Below are 25,313 nucleotides of genomic sequence, written 5' to 3'. Positions count from 1 at the left end.
AGGAGAATCACAAGTTCAAAGCCAGCCTCAGCAATTTATACAAGGCCCTGAGCAACTCAGCACTAGACCCTGTCTCAAAATAAAATTAAAAAAACAAAAACAGGCTGGGGATGTGGCTCAGTGGTTAATCATCCCTGGGTTCAATTCTTAGTACCAAAAAAAAAAGATACAATAGAAATATTAATGTTACAATTGAAACATATATTAGTGTTAGGTCCTAGGTGCAAATGTAACTCTAGAAGCCATGACTGGACACCATTTGATACTTTTCATTGCAGAATAAAAATACTAATGGAGAAATAGGTGTGTGGATATTGTCAGAGGAATGACAAAAATAAACTTTCATATACAAATGTGATGAAAAAGTACAAAAAGGTTTGCACTTTTAGGGAGATGGCCATAACCTAATTACACTTAATATTAAAAACTTTAAAACGACGAAAACACTATAAACACAGTTAAAAGATGGTAAATAAAAAAAATCTGAAATGCACATAACTTATAAGAAATTGCAATTATGAGAAAAAACATAACCAACAACAAAAAAATGAGTGAAATGGGAAATTCACAGAAAAACCCAACAATCCAATAAACATATAATATATAAACATACAAAAATAGACCCCAAATTTCATCAAAATTAAATACTGTACTAATTAAAATGCTAATGTGATATCTTCCCAACTATCATATTGTGAGAATTTTAAAAGTCTGGAAATAATCTGAAGAAATGAGAACTCTCACATGCCACTGGGGGAAATAACTACTGCTAAAAATGGACAGAACTCTAGCGATACATAATGAAGATGAAGATGACCTAAGACCCAGAAGTCCCATATTGGTTTACTCTACAGCAACGCGCTCCCACAGGTGTCTTAAATGTAACGGACTCTTCAAAATGTAAAGTAAAAGATTATTAACATAAACATGTAAAGCTCAGAATGTGTTGCTATTACCAATTGTTCTTTTAAGGGCATCTAATTCTTCTTGTTGTTTGTGATATGAGCTTTGCTGGAGCTTGGTTTGTAATAAATCTGCCTCCTCTGTTTTCAACTCCCACTGTTGTTTTAGTTGGCGATACCTTAGAAAAAGAAGTTTGTAATAAATGTTTTCCTGCTGTATGAGACATGCCTTCAAACTCAGGTTCTCACCTAAAATAAACTCACATACATTATAAACAATATTAGATAAAACTGGTCATCAAGAAAAGTTGGTGACTTTCTGAGGCATCAACTAAAGTCTGATGGGGTCACTACACTATTTACAAAAATAGTCTTAATTTCAAAACACACTAAAAATAACTTTTGAATAAATAAGTTTTCTGACAAATAACCCCTACTGCTGATTCTTATCTAAAACAATCCACAAAGTACTTACCACAAAAATAGGACTACTCATAAAAATTACATAAAGTTCCAAAAATCTGATTATCTAGTTGTTCCCATTTTTAAACAGTAATATTCTTAAAATTTGCCTTTTTGTAATGAGACAGTTTATGAAGACACAGTTATTGACCTCAGTCATTTGTAATACACTTTCTTGCAAATCCTGAAATTCTATCTTGCTTCTGACTGCTTAGTCATCTGTTTGGAAGATATTTAGCTAATTCAGTTGCAGTGAATTTTAAGTTAATGTAAGTCACAAGATAGCCTCATCACTAGAAACTGATGAAGTTTGAGGGAAAAGGAATCAACTCATAAAATATAACACTATTTTGAATATTTGTGCTTGAAACTCTGCTTACCAATAAAGTAACTTCAAAACATGTAAAAAATGTTAGAAAGAAATTTGAAGAAAAAAGTATACTGATTTCCTGATACAATATGAAATGACTTAATGAAATGATTTTCTGATACAATATTAATGACTTAAGCTAATCCTCACAATCTTAAATTTTCCTATATTTTCCTAAATCTATTTTCTTTCTTTTACCTCAGTGCCACATTTGTTGAGAACAAATGATCTAATGAAACTACTGAACAAAATTAACAACTCCAAGCCAAATGTAACTAAAGACTTGTTGCCTTAAGAGTCTGTATAGCACAGAAAAATTTCGTTGCATCATTTGCACAGAAAAAGTTCATTTATTATATTGTTAATTTTTGTTAATAACGATAAAATGAAGAAGGCTTCACATATTTTTGATGTGCGAAAGAGGCATTTTAATACAATCTGTATTTTGAAATGGTCAATCTGAGTATGAAAATTTCTTTCATATACACAGTATCTCAAGAGTCTTGGTATCATTTCAAGTTTTAATAACTTCGAAAATTAAATGCTCCTATATCCCCCCCAAAATTCATCATATATTTAGATTTTCTTACAATCATTTTATTACTGTGAATTCTGAATGTTTTTATCATTTCCTGTTTGTCTTCAAAGAGACTGGAAAAAATTATAAAATTCAAACATAGCACTTTCTACATTTGCAGCACTTCTGCTGAAACTTCAAAGTGAGTGGAGACGCTTCTGGTCTGTTCACATTTATCTTTCAGGTGTTTACTCAATACTCATGTTCATACTGAGCTTTTCACGGCCATCCAGTCAAAATTTCAATACCTCTTTCTCTTGGACAGTTCACACCTCCTTTCCTGATTTAGCTTTTTCTTCTTGAAACTATGGAACATATTTTACCAACTTATTTCTCCAACTATATGAAAACTAGATAAAGAGAGATTTGTCTGATTTACTGCTATAAAGAGTACATGGTACATATAGAAGGCATTCAACAAATATGTAACTGAGTAAATAATGTTGTGACAAAAAGAGATTAAACATCAAGATTCCTATTTTAAAAAGTGAAAATATGCATACACCTGAATTATAAATGAAAAGAAGTAATGCTGAGTATACATGCATAACTTTATCTACACTCACACAGAAAAAACACTGTAAGGGAACATTAAAATTTTAGTGCTTATTCTCTGACATGAACTCCATTTCCTCCGGCAATCCAGTGATCTTGGGATGGCCAGAAAGCTGCTAAACTTAGTGCAAACACCTGATTCATGCTCTACTGTTTCAAGTAAGGTAAAATTAAGAACTCAAGTATCCTCTGGTATCTGGCTCCAGAGTATCTAAGGGTTTCTTCAACAACTCCAGGAGGATACCAACAGTATATATTAGCAGGGAGAGTAGAGTATTTAACATTTACTTCCCCCTTTTTGCTTAATTAAAATTTGCAAAACATTCCTTTTATCAGAAAAAGAGGCTATTACAGGGAGGTTATCAATTCACAATTCATTCAAATATTTTAAACAATCCAAAGCTATGAATTTGTTTCAACAGAAGTAAATTTTCTATCATTTTCTGTCTCACAAAACTTCGAGATACATATATGCTTAATAAGAGAGAAGTCTTACTTTTCAGCAGTGTTTTTAAGACCTGCTAATTCCTCCTCTAGAGTCCGTAGCTCATTTTCCTTAATTCTTAGTTCATCTTGTACATCTTTGAGTTCTTGAAACTTGGTTAAAATAGAAGCTGCCTGGGATCGAGCACCTGATAGAGGCAAAATGAAACAGGACTTGGACATTAAGTTATCACATGTTTATTAAAGAATAAAATATTTCCTAAGAGAATTATAATGGAACTTTGTAAATTCAGTGAACTTATAAAACTATAGCCTTCATTCCATCATCAAAACATAACATATACAACAGATAAGAAACAGTTCTAAGTAGATATGGTATATTATTTATTCAAAATAACTACTGCCTATCTTCCCAAAGCCCACTTTCTAGCTCACTGATGTTGGGTTTAGACATGTGATTTGCTCTGGCCAATGAAATGAGAAATTTGTCTCTTCTGAAAGTAAATTTTGAGAGGCAATACATAATTAACCATTTGCTTTCCCTCTGCCATGAGAAAAGAGGGTTCAAGATAGGGACTATTTCTCTTTTAATCTGAGTTACAGAATGAAACAACATGGAGCAAAAGCAACTGACCTGCAGTAAATGTAATATAATTACGGAATAAACTATTATAGGTTATTAAGATTTGGGGGTTATTTGTGGCCACATCATAATCTGGTCGAAGCTCTGATACAGTAGAGCAAGCAGAATATGTTGAATTTACATTAGTGTATAAGCGAATGTCTGGAGGCATTACATTAGTAAGAAAACTGTTAATTTGATGGGAGAATGCTAAGGTCAACTGGTAATGCTCTTATAATACTATATGAATAAGATACGGATTACATACTGGTCATCTATTAAATAGAAACTTCAAGAACATCTAAACCAATGAGAGTTAAAAAGTTTCTCCTGTTTTAGATATTTAATAAACATAAATTTTATCTTTATCTTTTATCTTTCATTTAGAAACAAGTCATTTCATTGTGTACCAGGTGTCAGAAATACCCAGTGCCACAAGGAATCAGACACATAGTTGGAAGTAGCTCAGCAAGCAAACTTTTTATTTCTGCAGAAGAGTATACTACCAAACTAAGTCTGGCAAGCAAGCACAATTGGGTGGGCAGTCTACCTGTTTTTATAGCTAAGGCAGCACAACCCCTTGCTCTAATAGGAGGAGCTTGGGGTTACACTCTGTGTAACTGGCTAATTTTAAAATTGGGAGGGCAAACAAAAGGGTTACAGTTCTACTACTGGTAGAGCTCCGAATGGCTACTGGGTTAGTTAAAGAAATATGCCTTCAGTTGGTCCTGTCTCCCTTTGTTCTCTTGTGGCAAGAAAATCTTCTTGGGGTGAATGCATTGTGACATGTACATAGCTCTTACTTCTTTACCTAAATTACTATTTCTCAACAGAGAGATTCTCTCTGTTGGTTACACTGACCCCTTCCCCTACCTCTTGGTCTTCAAGGGGCTGTTCAGGTGCATGGACTTTGGATCTGCCACATTCACAGGCTATGGTGCTACTGTGTAACTTTCCATTCTGCTCTATTTCCCCTCTGGCTGCCTTTCTTACATCCCAATTGTACATTTTAGGCTTAATACTACATTCTCAAAATGGACCACCAGTCTTTTTATTTCTCACACTTGGAAATCTGATACTTGAACATGGAATTCATTACCTGACCTAGTAAAACAGTAAGTCATTGATATCTCAAGGGGCATTATTTTGCCTATTGAGTTAAAAGCACAAACTCTGAAATCAGACTGCCTGAATTCAAAAACCAAGTTTTGCTACTTACTAGCAATTTATTTAATCACTCTGTGTTTTAATGTTTTCAACTGCATTTTGGAGATGATAGTAATATGCCCACCTTATAGTTGTTATTAAGGATTAAATGAATTACTTATAGTTCAAATAATAGAGTCTTACAAAGTGATAAAAATGTTCTATATATGTGTAGTCCAATTATCCATTAACCATGTGTGGTTTCTGAGCCCTTGAAATGTGACTAGTGCAACTGAGGAAATTATTTTAAGTTAATATAATTAACTTAAAGTCACCTGTGGCTAGTGGCTACTGTAATTGAAAACAGTCTGAACACTGTCTAGTGTAGAGTATTATTCCCTGTTAGTTATATTATCATTTGATACAGATCTAGAAAATTGATATGGAAAATATTAGAACAAGAAGATGTTCATTAAAAATTCCTTTCCTTAGGCATTAAGGCACTATGTTAAGGGTTTTTACTTTTGACAGAAATAGTGGCAACACTGATGTGAGTTAGCAAGTTTCCTAAAGAAGTGAGTGGTTAGGCTAAAAAGTTAATTAAAAGACTTCGTTTCCCTGTGAATGCAGTTGGGTAGAGGGTAAGAAGCAAGCAAGAACATCTTAGTATCAATATCCCAGTGACTAGACTACCCTGATAAGAGAAAAAGCAAGAATTAATAGGAATAGATTTGAGACAAATAAGTTGTAAGGTTGATTATTACCCAAAACTCCCAAGGACTATGACACTGCATAATTTCCCAGTATTATTGTACCTGTCACATGGTCAGTATTTAAAGGTTGAACTCAATCCTTGGATTTACATTAAGTAGGGCTTCAGAAATAAGTATATATTTGATGTTAAGTGTTGGACGTAGGGCTAAAATTGGTTAAAATCAAAGACTAGTAATAATCTCAACTCTACCATTCCCTATTTTAAAAATAAGTGGGGGGGAACCCCAGAAAGTTCCATTCTATTTACCACACAGAACTATAAAAACAAACAGATCCAAACTTACCTCCACTCAATGTCCCATGAGGATCAAATACATCACCTCCTAGAGTTACAGTTCTAGTCATTATCCTTTTATCAAAGGCCACTTTTTTGGCATTATCCATACTGTCACAAACAAACGTTGTTCCAAAGACAAACTCCATTGCTTTCTGAAGTTCTGGCTTGTATTCAACCAGGGATAGAGCCACATGAACATTATCAGGACCAACCTGTGGGCCAAAAAACAGATAATGCTATATTCTCTACCATTTTTCCTTTCAAATATTATTCAACTATAATAGAAATTTAAGTAGTGTCCATCTAACATTAAAATTCTTTTTTGAATGTACTAAAGTTACTGTAGAGTGGGGTACGTGTAGCTCACTGGTAGAGTGCTTGCCTAGCATGTGGTCCTGGGTTCAATTCCTAGTACTAACAACAAAAAAAGAAAGTTTAAAGTAAAGATCTATTAGTAAGTAAAATATTTAGCTAAACTATTAAACATTAGAATTTCTATCAAGAAAGGAGCTAATACCAAGTTTCTAAATCTAAAATGGACAAAGTAAACAACTTTCTTAAACTCTTGAATCAATACAATTATATATGTTTTGTTTCCATTATTAGTAATCTGGTTGGTCCACAGTGAATATTTTTTCATTCAAATGAAACACATTAAAGCAGCCACTGGTCAGTTACATAAATAAAAACAGATTTAATAAATGAGAGAGTAAAAAAAAATAGAAACAGTTGTCAGTCTTTTATTTTGATCCAACTGCCTTTTCATAACCTTTGTTAAGAATGTCAATCTCTGCTCATCTTTTCAAAAAAACTAAACATCCCTTACTAGCAGCAGCAGAAATGATAACAAAGGCAGTTCTAGTTAACATTATGTTCACTTTTTTTCTTTGACATAGCAGCTACCATTCAACAGGTCTGGCTATAGGATCTGAGAAGTATTTTTGCTGTTACTTGAAAATGCAATTGACTTTTAACACAAGAACATCTTGTCCTATACCTGAGTTTACTTCCTGATCCAATCAATGCTGATTTTTTTTAACTAAAGAAAGTACAAACCAAAAAACACCATTTTCAATTACTCTGCACTCCTCTTTTCTCTTCTGAAAGTACAATTATCAATACATTTTGAAATCATTTTTATTGAAAACAACTCAATTTCAATAAGGACAGTAGTTATCTACTTAATATCTTAATTACAAATGTTATTTCTAGGTTTTACAGAACTATCTTTTTAACTCATGCACCCCAGATGACTATTCAATAACAAACTAATTTCGCTGCTATTGATTAGCTTCCTATTTAATTATTATACATCCATGACAACCTTTTAAATATGTTTTCTTGTACACATCTGTTTTCTTATTAGCTGTCATACAACTTTAGATCTACCTGAGCAGTTGAACGGAATCCCAGTCACTTGCATTATATGTTAATAGACTGAAAAGCAATCTAGAAGAACTCTTAATTTTTAAAAAAAAAAAGTATTTCTGGAATACAGACAGATGCCTTCCATAATGGGCAAATCAAGCACATCTGACAAAAAAAATCCTGGAGAATTTCAGAATGTATCTGAAAGTTCAATTCTACCTATTCAGAAACCAAGAATGCCATTTTTGCTATCACCTAATAGTCATTTGACTTGATTTAAGGTTAAAGACATTCTAGCAGTAGTTTTTAAAGTTTCATTAATTCTATTTTCTTGCCACCTAATAGCACAAGAGTCAATGTTAGGTTTTCTCTACCTTTTAATTTTTAAAATGGTAACAAAACTGAAATGCTGTGGTTCTGTATGACTATATCCTCCCAAATTGATGTCTAACTTAAAAAAAAAAAAAGATACAAATCAAATATATAAATGACACAAAATAAGACTTACAAGATTCTGAGCAACCCTCAGAGTTTCTGGAGCAATACATCTGGCTGAAATTTTATTGAGTGGAATTATAGTGTAACGTCGCTTCAATTCTCCCTTTTCTAATAGCTTTTTACCAGTAACCTAAAATGTGCATTTGAAATCAAAAAAAAAAAAATTAATGACAAAATTCATTAAAATAGAAAGAGTATAGAAAGAGTATAAGTTTAGGAACCCATAGTCAAGTAAATGTTTAGTGCCTTCTATCTCAAATGAGAAATTTAAGAATATATAAAATGAATTATTATTCAGCCACTGGCAAGAACATGAATGAACCTAGAAGACATTTATGCTAAGTGGCACAAGTCAGATATGGAAAAATACTGTGTAATTTCTGCATATGTAATATCTTAAAATGAAGAAAAAGAAAAAAGAAATTACTTAATTAGAGTAGAACAGAGGGTTACTAGGGATGGGGAGGGGAGGAAGTGGAAAGAAGTAGGTTGTAGGCCAAAGGATATATTTGCAGTTACATAAGATAAGTATAGAGATTTAGAAATATAATACACAGCATGAGGACTATAGTTAATATCTTACATGTTAAAAATTTGCCAAGAGAATTGATTTTAGGTGCTCCTAAAATCAAAGGAAAAACAAAGAGTCAACTATGCAAGGTAATGGATATGTATGTTTGTTTGATTACAATATTCCTGTACTATATATGCTACAAAACATGTTGTACCTTAAATATATAAATCAAAAAACATAAATTTTAAAAACCACAAAGAAGTACATTTGATAATAATCACTATGCAACATTTATATAAATAAGAATATTCTAAAAAGAAAAAAAGAGAACTGAAAAAATGCAGATAAATCTAGTGTTACCTTGATGGGTGTCAGGGGACAACTGACACTGAAAAACAGGTTATTCCTAGATTATTTTACAAATTTAAATCAATACAAATTTGCACAGGAAAAAAAAAAAAAAAGGTAAGATTGACAATGTGCCTTCTGAGTTCCTGAGCAACATGAAATTACTTTTTTTGGAATACAAGTATCAAGAAATCATTAACTTAGCCAGGTTTCGGGGCACATGCATGCAACCCCAGCTACTCAGGAGGTTGATACAAGAGGATTGCAAATTTGAGGCTAGTTTTGGCAATTTAGGGAGATCTGTCCTAAAATAAAAACTAAAAATGTATGCATCACTTTAGCATAAATATCTTCTAGGTTCATGGGGATGTAGCTCAGTGGTAGAACACTTGCCTAGCGTGTGCTAGTCCCCAGTACTGTTTCAAAACAAACAAACAAAAAAATCATTCGCCATATAAAGATAAGTAACCTGGGAGAATTCTAGAATATCAAGAAAATGTCTAACTGTTCTAGTAGCACATGATTTTTCAAGCAAAACACCAATTTCAAATTTTACTTTAATTAAAATGAATTTACCTCTGTATCTACTACAACATTGTAGAGTCGTTCTCCAGCCACCAGTTCTAAAGCTGTGGTTGCAGAACTATCTTTCACACTAATCAGAGAAGCTACAAGTCCTTTCACACAATTTCTGTTCCAGTTCTTCTCCGGATCCCTAACGGAAAAGTTGACAAAAATTAATTTGAGGTAAGAAAATATAAAAATTTAAACTTTCCTAGTCAAGATCTCTTTTGAACAGTATAGTAAACTGAAATGAAAGCAAAGGTATCACATTTTTACCAAAACAAAAATTTTAAATGTCCCAGATGATAGTCAGTTTTTTTAATCAAATTAGTTTCCAATATAACAGTTTTACTGTTCTAATCTCTGTAATACATTTTTACACCATAAAAATCCCTTTGTATAAATGTACATATTTAACAGTAATGACAATAACTTTAAAGACACTGAACTGAGATTAAATTCCCTTCATTTGAGGTTTAATTCAAGATTAGTGAAATTGGTAACCATTAAATTGCACAAGAAATCCCCCTACTGACATGCGAAACAGTTCAATTAATATTTAAAAAGATACAATATCAAAGAAAAAATGCAATTCATAAGAATTTTCATACAAAAATCTTGGTGTTAACAAAATTTTCAGATGGTCTTCCAGCTTAAATAAAAACATATCTTCGTTATTGCTGTACTAAAATCCAAAGTCTAAATCTCTTACTTGTATGCAAACTGAAGATTGGGAAATCTGGCCAAGAGAGCTTCATATGTTTCTTTCAATCTACTGATATCACGAGACAGCTGCCTGCGTTTTTCCAAAAGTCTTTCCTCCTTATTTTCTGAGTAAATCATAAGTACAGTAAGTTAAAATGAAGTTTTAAAAACCCCACTGTGTTAAGGAAAATATAAGTAACATCTATCTCAAAGCTTTCTAAGAAGCAAAATATAAATTTCTGATAAATATTAAATAAAGAAGCACTCTTAATATTCCAAATTTCTATCAAGTGTCAAGTAGACATTATTTCCAACAATAAATAATGTAATTTTCATACCAAGAAACAACATACGAATTGAATGCTTATTCATATAGAAATACACAAATGACATTTCTGAGTTTCAAGTGAGCAAAAAATTCTCAATACTGAGTTCTTGGAAATTCAAAGGGAGGTTTATACATAAGATATTTTTATGATTGTATTTACAAATACTTCTTATACTAAAGCCTGTTGATAGGGTAAAAAATGTTTCCTACTTGCTTATTTCCTTTAAATCAGTTTCTAATAATATTCACTACCTCCTAATGATTTGATTATCATGTCTTTAAAGGCAAACCTTCATAATTTAGCTTCTTCATTTCGGTTTCAAGTTTTTCTTTAAGTTTTTTTACAGCTTCTAAAGCTTCTTGATCCTTCCTGTAGCCACTATCCATCTTCTTAACTTCTGCTTGCTTATTCTTTAATTCTTGCTGGGCATGTTTCAGCTTCATTTGGGCCTGTCATAGAAAAATGTAAGACTATATGAGGTAGTACGTAGTGCTAGTAATTAAATGGCCACAGAGCTGAACTGGTTCAATCAAGAGACTTCAGCCTTGAAAATTTAACTGTTTGGTCTCTTGAATTAGTATTTTAAAACATCAGTCACTTCCCAGTATTTTCTCTTTAAATAATTACTTTGAGATAGTATGATTAACATGTCATATTTCTAATGGAAGTCCACATTTTTAGTATTTATAAAATATGACAGATTAACAAAGTTGACAAACACTGTCAATAGATGGTTAAATTAAAAATATCAGAAAGCTAAAAATCTTAACACTTAGGTGTTCATATTTGTAGCTGTGTATCTTTGTATTGTACACAAACAGCAGAGGAGCTGCATTATGTGATAAAAAATAATATTTTAAGAACTAGAAATGGTAAGGTGACAGAACAGTTTTTCTTGTTAAAGTTTAAGATTTCAACTTTATGATGTTAATAAAACAAATTATAGCCAAAAAAGATGAGAAATGACTAACCTTCAATATTCCAAACAAGGTTACAAAATAGTTACTGCACTTACTGAATGAATTATGGCATTTCATGTTGACAATCTGATATCCTCAATATTTAATAAACAACATATCTGAACTTTGCTGTATTAGGTATACGGAGTGACAGAATGGTGTAACCAAGTTTCTTGACACTGAACTGATTATTTTCAACATTTTTTTAACATAACTACATAGTGCTTAATGTCTTTATTTACCTGTTTGGCCTCTGTCTGAGCTTTACTTATATCATTTTTACAGGCCATCATTTGACCAGCGAGAGTTGCTTCTGCTCCATCTTCATTACTGGACAAGCCAGCGGAAACAGCATTGAAGTGTTGCTGTGCAGCAGCCAAAGCTTCAGCATCTTTATTACTTGCTTCTTGAAGGTCATGTAGCCCATCTGTTATCTTTTTAACTTCTTTTTCCTTTGCTGCTAAGGTTTTAGAGTCCTTCAGGGAGAATTTCAAATTGGCAAATATTGTTACTTTAAGAAAACATCCATTTTTAATATACATATACCCTTACTTCATTAAATTTTGTAGCAAATTTAATAATGAAGAAAATAATTATCGTAACTCTAAGAACTAAATTCGCATTCTGAAATTTGCTGTTTTGAGGATATAACTCTACCACTACCTGAAATATTTTCATTCCATATGTGATAGTAAAATCTAGGCAATCATGGGTTAAAAAATGATTGCATATTTAAAAAACAATCCACTTGAAGAAGTTAAAAATCAGTTCCTAAATTTTAAAAATTGAAATAATAGCCATCCTACTCTAAGGTTAAAAGCAGAGATTTTAGGATTAAGAGCATATGCATGAAAATACTTTATAAAGGGGGCATAAGATTTAAGTATTAAATAGTTATAGAAAAGCTCTATTATTAATGAAAGCTCTTTTAAGTAATACTAAACAGATCTCTGACACAACATAAGATACCAGTGACACTGAAAAGTCTAGCTATCTTGTTTACATAGAAATGACCAGGAATGTTGGGACTATTTGAATAGCTCATGATTCATCAAACACTTATTAGGTGCTTACTATATACTGAGTATCATTCTAAGATATTAAAAACACAAACTAAGACTCTAACCTCGAGGATCATATTCAAGGGAGGAAGGCATGGTAAAAAATAAAGCAAGGTCAAGGGAGAGAAAGTGGGGGTAACTAATTTAAGAAAAAGGGAATCTTCTGTGACATTTGAGTAAAAGACTAAAGGAAGAGAAGTGATCATGTAAATAGCTGTGAACACTGTACCCGTAAGCCCTGAGAAAATGTTTGGGTGTTTGAGGAACTGCAGTTGGAGCAGAGAAAGAGAATGTAAGCAGGAACCAGTAATCATAGCATGAATGGTATTGAAAAGACATAATAAAGACCTTATATTGAATTATACACACGACTTTGAAACCGTTGCAGGATTTTAAGCACAGGAATGATATAATCTAATTAATATTTTAGCTTTAAAAAAACTAGAAAGTGGCAGTACCAAAAGTATAGTAACTATTAAGTATTGTATTACAGTTGCCCTTATGGGAGGTGATGGCTCAAATGAGGCTGACAGTGATGGAAGTGATAAAAAGCGGCTGTATTCTGCATATGCTTTAGAGTCAACAGAATTTGCTGATCCACTCATAAAGGAGCTTCTGAGAAAAAAGGAAATTCAGATGGACCCCAGAACTTCTGGCCTAAATGATTAGGTGAATGGTGGTGCCATTTACTGACATGTGGAAAATACAGTAATTTGGATTTACATTGGTGGGGAAAATTTATAAATTCCATTATGGGTATGTTAAATTTTATACTTTTTGTTAGTCATCTGGGTAAAAATGTTAAGTAGCTAGCTGGACAAATGAACCTGTAGTTTACAGGACAATTCTCCAGGTGACCTTAGACTGACCCAGTTCTCTTCCCTTTCTCAGATGCAGTTCTCAAAAATAACTGTAGAATGTGTTAGAACAGCAACATACTAAATAGCCTATGCTATTTTAGTCTCTACCCCTCTAGCCTAGAAACAAAATATCTTTAATGCTTTAACCCAGCAACTCATATCACCCTGTGGTATAAATCCCAGGGCAGGCTACGTTCTGGAGTTCCTCAGATATAGGTTGAATGGGACTTACACATGAGACTCCATCTGCCCTTGGCAGTTTTCCTACCATGAATCCTAGGATTCCTTTATCAATTACTACCTATCTGTAAATAATAAATTTGCTTCACATAACTTGCGCATGAATATCTACTATAAATCACTATGAATATGTTATGTGTATGAATATATATTGAACACAGAGAAGTTGATAATCAGGTGCATAGTAAACCTGTTTCACAAAAATTGGCACAATGAGTACAGACCAGTCTGGTTTACTGACAAAGTTAGAGAGGCCTCACCCTACCCCCTCAAACCCAGATCACAGCAGAGATATAAGTCAGCTGGCAGGGCAGGGGGAGATTTAAGAACTGGACATGCACCTAGATGTTTCATGGGAAAGGAGGCATAGTAAGTGGGTCACAGATCACTCTCTTATAGATGGGAATAAGCTGGCTACATGGATTACAGAAATACAGAAATGGGGCAGTTCAGCACATAATGCCCCCTGATTTGGAGGCATTTATGTAATTGTTCATGCCAAGTGACAGAGACCCCAGGAAATGGGTAATCAGATGAACCCAGGAGGTATCTGAGGGAGCAAACACAAAAAACATGCAGGCCTTCACAGAAAGAGACAGTATCTTGAGGACAGATGCAAAAAGGCTGGGAAGCCTATACAGCCTGACTAAAGAGTTGATTTGGTAAAGGTATGTTATAGATCTAAACCACTAAACAGTATGATTTGGAGTGGAAGCAAGGTCTCCAGATGCCTACTGGAGGACAATGGCCTTATACTCCTGTCAAGATGACAGGGGGGAAAAAGGAATTCCAACTTTTTAGGGGTTCCTGCAAACTGGAGAATTATGACAGTATTTCCATATCTCTGTAGGGGAAAAATTAAATTGATTACATCAGAGTTTGGGATGAATATAGTGAGCCAAGGTGCTTATTGGTTGTGGGTGGGGCCTTTGGTTGTGGAACATTTTGGGTGTCAGTGACCATAATCCCCATTGCTGAATACATTATTCACATTGACATTTTGGCTGCTTGAAGCACAAGCCATCACTTAATAGGGTATGTTCCCTCACAGCTAAGAACTCAAGTCCTAACAATGGGAAATAATCACTTTGGCCTGCCACCTAAGCTAGCGAGGACCCAACGGTTATTTGGCAAAAGTGCCTCCAGACACTAAGTAGAAAACAGGACATAACATTATTAATTCAAAATCTGCTACACAAAAAAATATTACAAACCAATGTATCAATGCACCAGCTAATGTCACTGGTCAAAAAGGGTTTTAAGGCATGGAAACTAGGAAAAGAAGTCAGATCAGTATCCCAAATATAATTTAACAAGAAGTTTTCACCCTGATGGCACATATAGAAAGGAAGCCTTCTGATGAGCAGTGACAGAGAATGGGAGAGCGGTGACTGAGACTGGGAGTCTCTGATGACCTCATGGCTGTGGCGTACCTGATGCCTGGGAACCTTTATGTGTAAGGGCATAGGATGCCTAGCTGCTATAGTAATGCCTTGCCAGAGGAGGCTTTATGCAAGAGTATCAGCTTTGACCTTGATCTTAGGCACACAGCTCCTGGGAACAGAGGAATTCTCATGCTAGACAACCAAAACGTTTCAGCAGTTCTGCTATTCCTGAGCCTACACACTTAACAGTAACTTAAACCAATGAACCTCCTCGAGTGCTACACAAAGCTACTAACATTGCATATTGCAACTGTGGAAAAGCTGCACAGATGTTTCTAGTTCTGTAACTTTCCCGAGTACAAAGAATAATGCTTGCAGTCTTTAACCTGATAATGATACATATACAAATAAAGATTGCTTGCTTAACTCTTTAGATCTGCTTTTCCATCACAGAGCAGCACTCCACCTGACCCCAACTATTTTCTTCATATCTGCGAATGTGTGTCTTTCTTTTCTAATTCCCCACTGTCCCTTGCTGGTATTGAGTTTGGCACCACTGGTCATGGCAAAACCTAACAGCTGGTAGGCCACTTAGGCACAGTACATGTATCCCACATGAGTATTCTTTTGACCCTTTCAGTAAAGCTGCCAATTTTGAGCAGGGCTCTTTGAAGCATGCCTTGTAAGTAGTTCTACATGTCAAGGCCCAGGTGCTGCTTTTAAAACCTTCGGCTAGCCAGCCATGCATGCTGACTGGAGTCTGCAGCAAAAAAAAAAAAAACAAAAATAAAAACAAAAACAAAAACAAAAAAACTACTACAGGGGTTTATTAGCCTACTACTACTAGATTTTGGGATATATAATTTGCTTGATGCAGCCAGCACATACATCCCTTTTCAATGGATAACCTGCTTGCTAACGTGTGCTAATATGCACAGGTGGAGAATAAGCACTTGAAGCTGGAGCACGACTTGTGACTGTGAGACCTGAACTGACTGTCCTTATAAACGCCATCAATAAATTTGGCAGGCTCAAGAAAGCTCAATTTTCAAATGAAAAAGGTACATTCAAGATCAGGCCCAGCAATCCCCATGAACTAGCTATGGTTAGCTTACCAGAAGAGACCAAGGGGATGTTTTGGCTTCTCCTCTGGCTACGCGGGGACTAATTTTCAGAGATAAACCTACTAATAGTATGGCATGGTTTACTGAAGGATCTGTGAAACAAAGCCAAAGGGATCTATCTACAGGATAGTGACCACCATTAGGCCAATAGATGGCCATCATCTGACTAAGACTGAAGTGAATATTCTGCCAATGAGCCAAACTACAAGCAGTAGTGACATTCAAACCATCTTGCTATATTTTCATCAACTCATGGGCTACTGCTAATAGCCTAGTCATCTGGTCAAGAGAATGGTAACTGAGTGACTGGACTATTAAAGGATCTCCTATATGGAAGACAAGGACTATGTCTAGAAGAGATAAATGTATGTTATTCATGTGGACATTGAGGCTACCACAGCCATCCATTCTTAAGAAGAACTTACATCATGTTTTGGGACACCCCTTCCTACTTCCAGTCTGACCAAGGAACATACTTGACTATACAAACAAGATGATAACAGGCACTCTCTCATGGAATACAATGGACTTTTCACGTACTCTGTCATTCACAAGTCAATGAAGCAATTGACTGATTGGACAGCTGACTCTTGCAACAATTGAACGATGTCTTGCTAGTTAGTAATAACCTTCTGACTAAGACAGTATGGACACAAACACTGCACTCCAGCACTAGGGAAACATAACATTGCAGTGCATGTTGAGAAATACTGAGCTAGATGGGAGTAGAGGCAGAACAGGCAGCAAATGATTAGGATACACCTATGAAATCCCAATCTGTTTTATCAACCATTCTTTCACACCTATGAAATCCCAGTATCAGTGTTGTTAACCATTCCCCAGTCTTTTCTCTTTAAAGTGCATGTCCTAGGTATGTGTGGTTTAACATATTACCTCAGACCCCAGGAGCTCCTAACTAAATTGGAGATGCTTCCCCAAGGGTGCCTCCCCTCCACAGGATCCCATGGAGCGAGGGATAGGATCAAGCACACCTGATCCTTCCAGCTGGATAGGGCAATCTGATCAGACATTTCAAGTTTGTGATCTCCCCTAATGGACTGGATAATTAAGGCTGACCAGTCTGGATAAAACCACATGAATGATGGGTGCTCATAGAGGTAGACAGTAGCCTTGGAACAGGGGACATACTATGTCACTACACCAACTCAGCTTAACCCCTATCCAACAGGCAGAAAACACCTAAGATCATGGGGTGGCAGGAGTCAGAGGGCAATTAAAATGCTTTTCCACAGGAGGCAGCTGCAAAGAATTAGAAACATAACTCCCCTAAGCTGTGGCTACTATAGGTACCTAACAAAATGTTAGATATGCCATTCCAGGCCTTATTCTGTCACAGACCTTAGTGACCATCTGGTCTTACAAGCAGTAAACTATACCAGCCTATACCCCATAGTGTATACCAACAGACCCCACACCCTGCTTTATCAAGAAAGAATGTATCAAAAGTTACATGGAAAGGAGCCAAAAATACTCCATTTTAACTTAACTGACTCTGTGGCAAAATGTCACAACCTAAAGTAACAAACCCTTAAAGGGCTGGTATTTTAGGCCAGGCGTGTGGTGCGTGCATACAATCCCAGCAGCTTGGGAGTCTGAGGCTATTGAATAACAAGTTTGAAACCAGCCTCAGCAACTTGGCAACGCCCTACGCAACTCAACAAGACCTTGCCTCAAAATAAAAAATGAAAAGAGCTGGGGATGTGATCCAGTGATTAAGTGTCCCTGGGTTCAATCCCAGGTACCAAAAAATAAAAATAAAAAAATACATTAACTAATTAATTAATTAAAATAAAAAGGGCTGGTATTTTGAGGCACCATGTTCCTTTAACTACATGGTTAAATGTCCTAGCAATAATGACAAAAACAAGGACTAGGCTTGTGCTAGTCTTGTGTGTAGAAGCTTCATGAACAATTTAGTATGAAGGAAAGTGAAAATTTGCAAGTAGGTCATATATGAGATTTAGCTAGTAAATACCAATGCTTTCATATCCATATGTGGGCCACTGAACAATGAAATCGGGGGAAGGGTGCTATGTGTATCCCAGAGCTACAACTTGCCCTGTGGGCAGTCTAGGGGTTACCCAAACTGATGATGTTCAATGCCATGCCTGGATAGCTCAGACAGTGGGATTGTGTACACTGGGTGTGCTTGGGATGCCCTTAGATATCACCCCTAGGAATGAGATGCAGCACTGAATCAGTAGCCTAAAGCTGGGGACCTACCAGGAGGTGTAAACAACTCTGGGTTTATGTGCTTTATGAGATCTTTGGAATCACACAAAGGAGTCAGTGCTCATGAGAAAATGAGAAGAAACCTATCTCCAATCACGGCAAATATTGCCTTTGCCTCTCTCAAGACCTTGGCAGTCAAAAGTGACATTCCTCAACTCCCTTTAAAAAAAAAAAGAAAAAAAAAGGTTGTTGTAGACAATAGATCTGCTCTAAACTTTCTATTAAGCTGAATGAAAAGGGTTTATTCAATTGCCAACATCTCCTGCTGTATCTGGATAGAGACCTCAGATACTATAGAAGCCCAAAGAGAAGAGATCCAGAAGTACTCTGGCTGCAGAGAGTGGTGTTCCCTGCAGGATCCTCTCTGACCTCTTCAGCAACTCAAATCCCCAGGTTCTGGTCTGGGTCAGTGCTCCACTCAGGCCTGATCATCCTTCTTGTAGCAGTCTCCTAGTGAAATGTACTCTAGCTATGGCTTGACAATGTACTGTGTATCAGTTAAGGTATTACACATCAACCCAAAGAGACAAACCTCCTCCTCCTTTAGACTCCGGGAGATCCAATGGCATATGAAATGGACTAGCTTTGCTCAGGGGATTATTTGGGTCAGGAGATGGACTGCAGGATGATTTTCCAGGAGGCTTTGAACTGACTCAATTTCCCCCTTTCTGGCTTGTAGTTCTCAAGAATGTGATAGTCAAGCAACATCTTAAACCGGAATGAGACTGGCTAGAACACTCAGGGCTTTGTTCAACTCTGTCCCCAGAAACAGAATGTCTTTTAATTCTTTAGCCCAGCCACACATATGACCCTAGGGCATAAAACTCAAGGCAGGCTACTTCCTGAGGTCCTTCAGTCATGGCTGAGAGGTGGATAAGATTCCATCCACTCTGGGAAGCTTCACTGAGCCTTGGGAACTGGTTCACGATTTATTCTATGCTTTTGTTGTCCATTGCTGACTATCTGTAAGCAATACACAAACTTCATGTAGTATTTTGTGTATGAACCTGTTTTGTCTTTTAGAACTCAGACAAGCTGATAAGTAGTGCACAGTGAACCTGCTTCTTCACAGAGTTCAGGGAAAGAGTTACATCTAGTTTAGATTTGGAAGGCATCAACATGTAGACAATGTTGAGAGCTACAGGGCTGGAATGAGACTGGAAGAAGCCAGTGTAAATAGAAGATGTCTGCACACTAGCCTGGGGCATGCTAACATTTAGAGATCAAGAATAAAAGAATACAGAAAAGGAGATGAAAGAAGAATAATCAATATACCTATCTGAAGCTTAAGGACCTGGCAAAATTAAAGAAAAATCAGCCAAAACCAAGGCAGGTTCACAAATTTAGAGCTTTATAAACTTGATTAGAAAATATGAACTGATTTCTGCTACTGGAAGCCAAAACAGAAACTGCTATGTCACATTCGTACTGCTTTGACAATTTATCCAAGTTTTTATCCCATGTTTCTTAAGTCGATAATTATATTTATGTGCAGCAATATCTAATAATGTAAAATGAAATACTTTATTTTCATAAAGTTAATTCTTTTCCCAAAGGAAAAGCAAATGTGTATTTTCACTGGGACAACAGAATCACCCTCAAGAGAACTCCCATAAGCTCTATCACACCCCTAATCATCTGCCTGCATGACAGTACACACTTGACTCTTCCTGTTACTGTGACTGACCTGTTTCTGCCCCTTGCAAAGGCTACCTGCTTTAATTGCATACCAGTTTCTATCCTACTCTCACCTACTGAGGATGCTTGTTTTAACAAGTTTCCAATTTCTCTCTTCTGAATCACCAATACTGCTTTTTTTGACTGGATTTTTTTCCATCGATGTATGATTTATTCTTTATAAAATCAAGCCAAAAAAAAGCTTGCTTCTATATTACTTCTTTATTACCCTTCAGTCAGCTCCTTCTTTATTCTTTTCAGAAAACGTCTCAAAAGAGTTTTCTATACTCATGCATGTATTTTTCTGATGACATTTTGTAGGAGTGTGAACATACTCTAATCTGGATCCCAGGGCTACTTCTTCAAATTATTTTTTCACTTGGGCTATAGGTCAACTTATTAATTGGCATGATTTTCCTCATACCTTCTCCATCTCTTTGCTCATTCTTCCCCCAAGAACTTTAACATGTTGAATTACTTCATTGCTTGAAGTTTAAACCTCTTCTCTTCTTATATATACTCATACCTTTGTTTCATTCTGTCTCATGAACTTAAATACCACTTAGATACTGATGAAACCCAAATCTGTATTTTAGCCTCAATTTAATATTCATATATTTTGCTACCTAATCAACATCACCACTCAAGATGTGTAACAGGCATCTCAAGCCCATTATGATCACTGTGTACTTATTTTCACCACATAAACCTGTCCTTTCTATTCTCCACCTTAGTTAATGGAAATTTCATACTTTAATAGCTATGCAATTTAAAATACCACATTATGTCCTTCTTACCCTAAACTCCAAGCTTTCTCCTCTGCTTTTTTCCCCCTCATATCAGTTACCACTATATAACATGCTATATATTTTACTTATTTCATTATAATCATTTCCCCAACTGAACCCACAAGGTTGAGAATTTGATCATTTTTTTTTTCACTACTTTATCTGCAGCTCAAACATTTGTTTTTAGCTCATATTAGAGATACTAAATATTAAGAGAACTAAATATTAATAAATGTACATTAATGAGAATTAAATCAACTTTTTATTTGCTTACCTCAATCATATTTTTTTCCAACTCCTTGTGTTTGTTTTCTTCACTTGCCAGATTTTTCTTCTTGAGGTCAAATGCACTTTGAGATTTAGTATTAACTCGCTGAGCTTCTGCAAGAGCATCTTCTAAAGATCGAAGTACACCTCCAATTTCCTATAATCAAATATACACAACTCAAATTACTCAAAATATATTCATGCTTTAATTTCCTTGTATTTCTACGTAAAATATTTATTATACAAGTCATTTTACTATCCTACATTAAGATTAACAAATCCAATTATTAAAATTCTAAACAGCCTACTAATAGTAGAGACCCTGTTCCAAAATTAAAATTAAAAAGAGCTGCAGATGTGGTTCAGTGGTTAAGCACCCCTGGTTCAATCCCCAGTATTAAAAAAAAAAAAATGCTACTTTTTATTGTATATTTTTTCAGAGTATGTTATTCAACTTATATGTTCTGACCTTATCTTTTCTTTTTTCCAACTCTTCTATTTCCTGATTAAGTGTCTTTATTTTTTTATCATTCTCAGACAATTCTTCTTGAAGTTTTACAATTTTATCCTGCATTTCTTTTAACTCCTCAGCTGAGCGTTCTTTGGTATCTTCAGCCAGCAAAAATTGATAAGCGATGTATAAACGACTCAAATGTTCAATTTCTCTTATTACTTTTTGGTATTCCAAATAGGAAGATCTTTCCTAAAAGAGATGTGAGAACAAAGAATAACTCAAAATTCATACTTTAAAAACAGACTTGGAAAGAATCAAACTACAGCATCATGTTTCAAATATCCCATTACATGATATGATAGATTTTTGTCTTAAAGATCATGGCATTTTAAATTTTAGGAAATTTTAAATAACATCAGAACTCTAGATAGCTTTACACCATCTCTAATGGATTCCATGTGGCCAATTTTTCTAATATAACATGAGGCAGGTGGAATTAACCAGGAAATGTGGACATATGGTTCAAAAACTGGTAGCAATGGTTCAAAAACTGGTAGTAATAAACAGTCTATAGACAATCTAGAAATCCATCATTGATACACAATTAAATGTATCGTGTAGTATTATAATCATGATGCTTAATTAACATTGTCAAGAACTACTATAAATACTGTTCACATTATTAAACCTTCTTAAACAAAGTAACAATTAAAAATCCCTAATATGCAGATAAAGAAACAAATTCAGAGTGGTTAAATGGCGTCCTGTCCTTGTTAATTTAGAAAGATTATACATATAATAAAGGGGATACCTTCAAGATCACAATTTTCAGTTTTTCCAGTATCTACAACACAGATTCTACTCTACAGTAGTATACTACTATATGAATTAAGAAGGAGGATATCATGCTAAGTGAGATAAGCCAATCTCAAAAAACTAAAGGACAAATGATCTCGCTGATAAGCGGATGAGGACATATAAGGGGGGGTAGGAGGGTTTAGCGTTAGGGTTAGGGTTAGGTTTAGGGTTAGGGATAAGGAGGGTGGTAAGAATGGAAGAAGGAAGGACTGTATAGAGGGAAAAGAGGGGTGGGGGGGAAGGGAAAAAATAACAGAATGAATGAATCAAACAAGATTGCCCTATGTAAATTTATGATTTTTAATTAAAATAAATAAATAATTAAAAAAAAGCCAAAAAAAAAAAAAAAAAAAAGAAGATAGCTTTAAGCAGTACAAAATTTTAATGTGTATTTAATCAATTCCTACATGGATATCTTTAAAAACAATGAGCTTTATAAATGTATTCTTTCTGAAACATCACCAAGTTTTATGCAACTAAAAATTGTTTTGATTCTTTTCACATACAAAATGCCTTGACAGTAATAATTCTAACAATAGCTACCATAACCCTAGAAGTTAATTCACTCCACCAATGAGGGTTACCAAGAGTGCCATATCTTTAAGAAATGTTGTTCTGGTCAATTTGAATTATCCAGGAAAATCAGACTTGCTCCTCTACAATAAAACATTAAAATGTAGCTTATCATTTTACAAGGTTAAGGAAGATTACAGTCCAAAATCATGACTTAAGAAATGAGGAATACATACTCTCTATAAGCAGAAGGCTGTTATAGAGCACTTAAATTCCTTATTTCAACTCAAGGAAAATCCCAAAAAACAGTATACACTTCATCCCTATTTGCATGATTTTGGATACATCACCAATTTTAAGAGACATTCTAACTGGTTGTCTTTACATACAAAATACATACCTCTTTTAATTTTTGAATAGTTGGAGTAATCTCTTCTTCAAGTATCTGAAAAAAAAAAAAATCAGTATTTTCAGTAAGTCAAATACCATTTAACAAAATTTCAAAAAGTAGGTTGGAAGACTGGAAAACTGAACTTAGAAAAAGATGTTTCCCTCTTTACAGCAGAAACTAAATGCAAAAGGGCACTCCAAAAATGTTTTAACAAATTTAATTACCGTTTTAATTTCTTTCAGCTTAGCTTCTTTTTTTTCTATAGTTTTCTGGGCAGCTATTTTTTTGTATTCATACATTCTGGTTCCAGCTGCTTCTTCTATCATAGATAAAATCTGGAATGACAATTATAATAATGTCATAAGAGCCCCATACAATGCATCTCACTGGGATTTACACTAATTATATCATTTAAAGATTGACTTCCATAAGTATCTTACCAAAATAAGAGCTTAAAAAGATCATAAGCTATGAGATAAAAATGTAACTGTTAATCATAACTCTTCTATTTAAAAAACATTTCTTAAACATTCCTCTTACACTATGTTTCCAAAAGTTTCTCTTTTCTAAAATTGAAGCCAATAATTTCTCCATTTTTCCTTTAATTACACATTTTAAAAGAGTAAAAAATAAAAAGAATGCCCTTTCATCTTTAATTTTAGGAAGTTTCAATTGAAAAGTCTTAAGTCAGACTTCAGTCACTTTGTCAACAAGGCTGAAGTATGGCACAACATTAGCCTTCTAATTGTGGCACATGAGTTAACAACTGCTGCATATAATTTCCTTTGTGTTTCAGTTTTTCCATTCAGAGTACTGATAATGTCTCACAGCAGCACTGAGAATTAAACAAAACAATGCTGTGAAAAGCACGGTGAAAGAGGAAAATATCAAATCAATCATAATTTTATATGATGGTAATTTTGCCAGCACTCCTTTTTTACAAGTCTTTACTCGCCATCAATCCCTGTCTCAAGAGGATTATTTCTTTCCTGGTACCACTATGTCTATGTATTTGATAGATTTCAAATTAGCAGTTTTCCCCTTCAGATGTTATGTAAGGAAAATAAGCATGACCTATACTCGAACAGACTAGTATTACCAATTATCAGTCTTACTGGTTCATCTCAATCGAAAAAAATATCTAAAGAGCCTTTGTTCATAGATACAATATTCATTCCTTCACACCAACTGTATCAAGGTGGTTCCAAGAGAAAATTAAGTCTCAATGCCTTAAGTAGCCTATTCTACAAAATGAACTAATTGCAAATTAATCTTTTTCTCTTAAGCTTTTCTGTAATATTAATACTGGCATGGAACATGAATTATGCAAGGCTGCTTTATGCAGTCAACATCTCTTTTAATATTGAGCACAGTGATAAAAATTCAACAAACTACTTCCTTTACTAATCACTAAACAATGTTTCTAAGAATTTCAATGCAAGAAATTGTTTTAAAAATTTATTTCTTAAAAGATTAAAATAATACATATAATTAATTATTTTCCATAAATAGCACTCTCTTACCTCAGGAGGTTTCATATTCAATACTTTCGTAATTCGACCCTGAAAACAAAATGACAAAATTACAACAATAATAACAAATTATAAAAATGCGAACTAATGACATCAGATATTTACCTGTAGCGGAGGCTGCTCTATCTCAAAATACCAACTGAAGAGTTACTTTTTCATGAAAAGATGTTACTTTTGTTAGGCTTGAGACTGAAGGACCTTTATAATTCTAGAATTTCAGAAATGTGCTATTTTGGAACATTATATCACCAGTGATACAAATTATGTGAGTTATTAAATGATACAAATGAAATAACTTAGTAATTGTAACAAGGTTAATTTAGACAATGTTTCTGAGACAGTTAATATTAAAATTGTAGAAGTACCCAATTTTATAACAGATTGGGTATATAGAGAGATTCTAGCATAATTGTGAAGGTTTCTTGACATTTTTTTGATAGCCCTCACTTACAGACAACAAACCTGTACACCTCAAATAGAATAATTTATTTCAATG

General features: G+C 34.5%; 1 protein-coding gene across 2 annotated transcripts in view; it reads right to left on the bottom strand.

Moving 5' to 3' along the window:
* The window catches only part of SMC2 (structural maintenance of chromosomes 2), a 61,490-nt gene that overhangs the window by 18,329 nt on the left and 17,848 nt on the right, over positions 1–25,313 (bottom strand). For both annotated transcript variants that reach the window (XM_079112702.1, XM_079112703.1), the window contains exons 5-17: positions 24,809–24,847; positions 23,510–23,620; positions 23,295–23,339; positions 21,539–21,772; positions 21,077–21,226; positions 11,657–11,890; positions 10,745–10,904; positions 10,134–10,251; positions 9,434–9,572; positions 8,006–8,125; positions 6,137–6,341; positions 3,363–3,498; positions 957–1,081 (exon numbers count right to left, since the gene is read on the bottom strand). In XM_079112702.1, coding sequence (XP_078968828.1) covers positions 957–1,081; positions 3,363–3,498; positions 6,137–6,341; positions 8,006–8,125; positions 9,434–9,572; positions 10,134–10,251; positions 10,745–10,904; positions 11,657–11,890; positions 21,077–21,226; positions 21,539–21,772; positions 23,295–23,339; positions 23,510–23,620; positions 24,809–24,847 — 1,816 coding nt within the window. The remainder of the gene's footprint in view (positions 1–956; positions 1,082–3,362; positions 3,499–6,136; positions 6,342–8,005; positions 8,126–9,433; positions 9,573–10,133; positions 10,252–10,744; positions 10,905–11,656; positions 11,891–21,076; positions 21,227–21,538; positions 21,773–23,294; positions 23,340–23,509; positions 23,621–24,808; positions 24,848–25,313) is intronic.

The sequence above is a fragment of the Sciurus vulgaris genome (assembly GCF_902686455.1).
Source record: "Sciurus vulgaris genome assembly, chromosome: 15".
Lineage (NCBI taxonomy): Eukaryota > Metazoa > Chordata > Mammalia > Rodentia > Sciuridae > Sciurus > Sciurus vulgaris.
The sequence above is the reverse complement of the archived record's forward strand: the minus strand, read 5'-3'. Positions and strand labels throughout refer to the sequence as shown.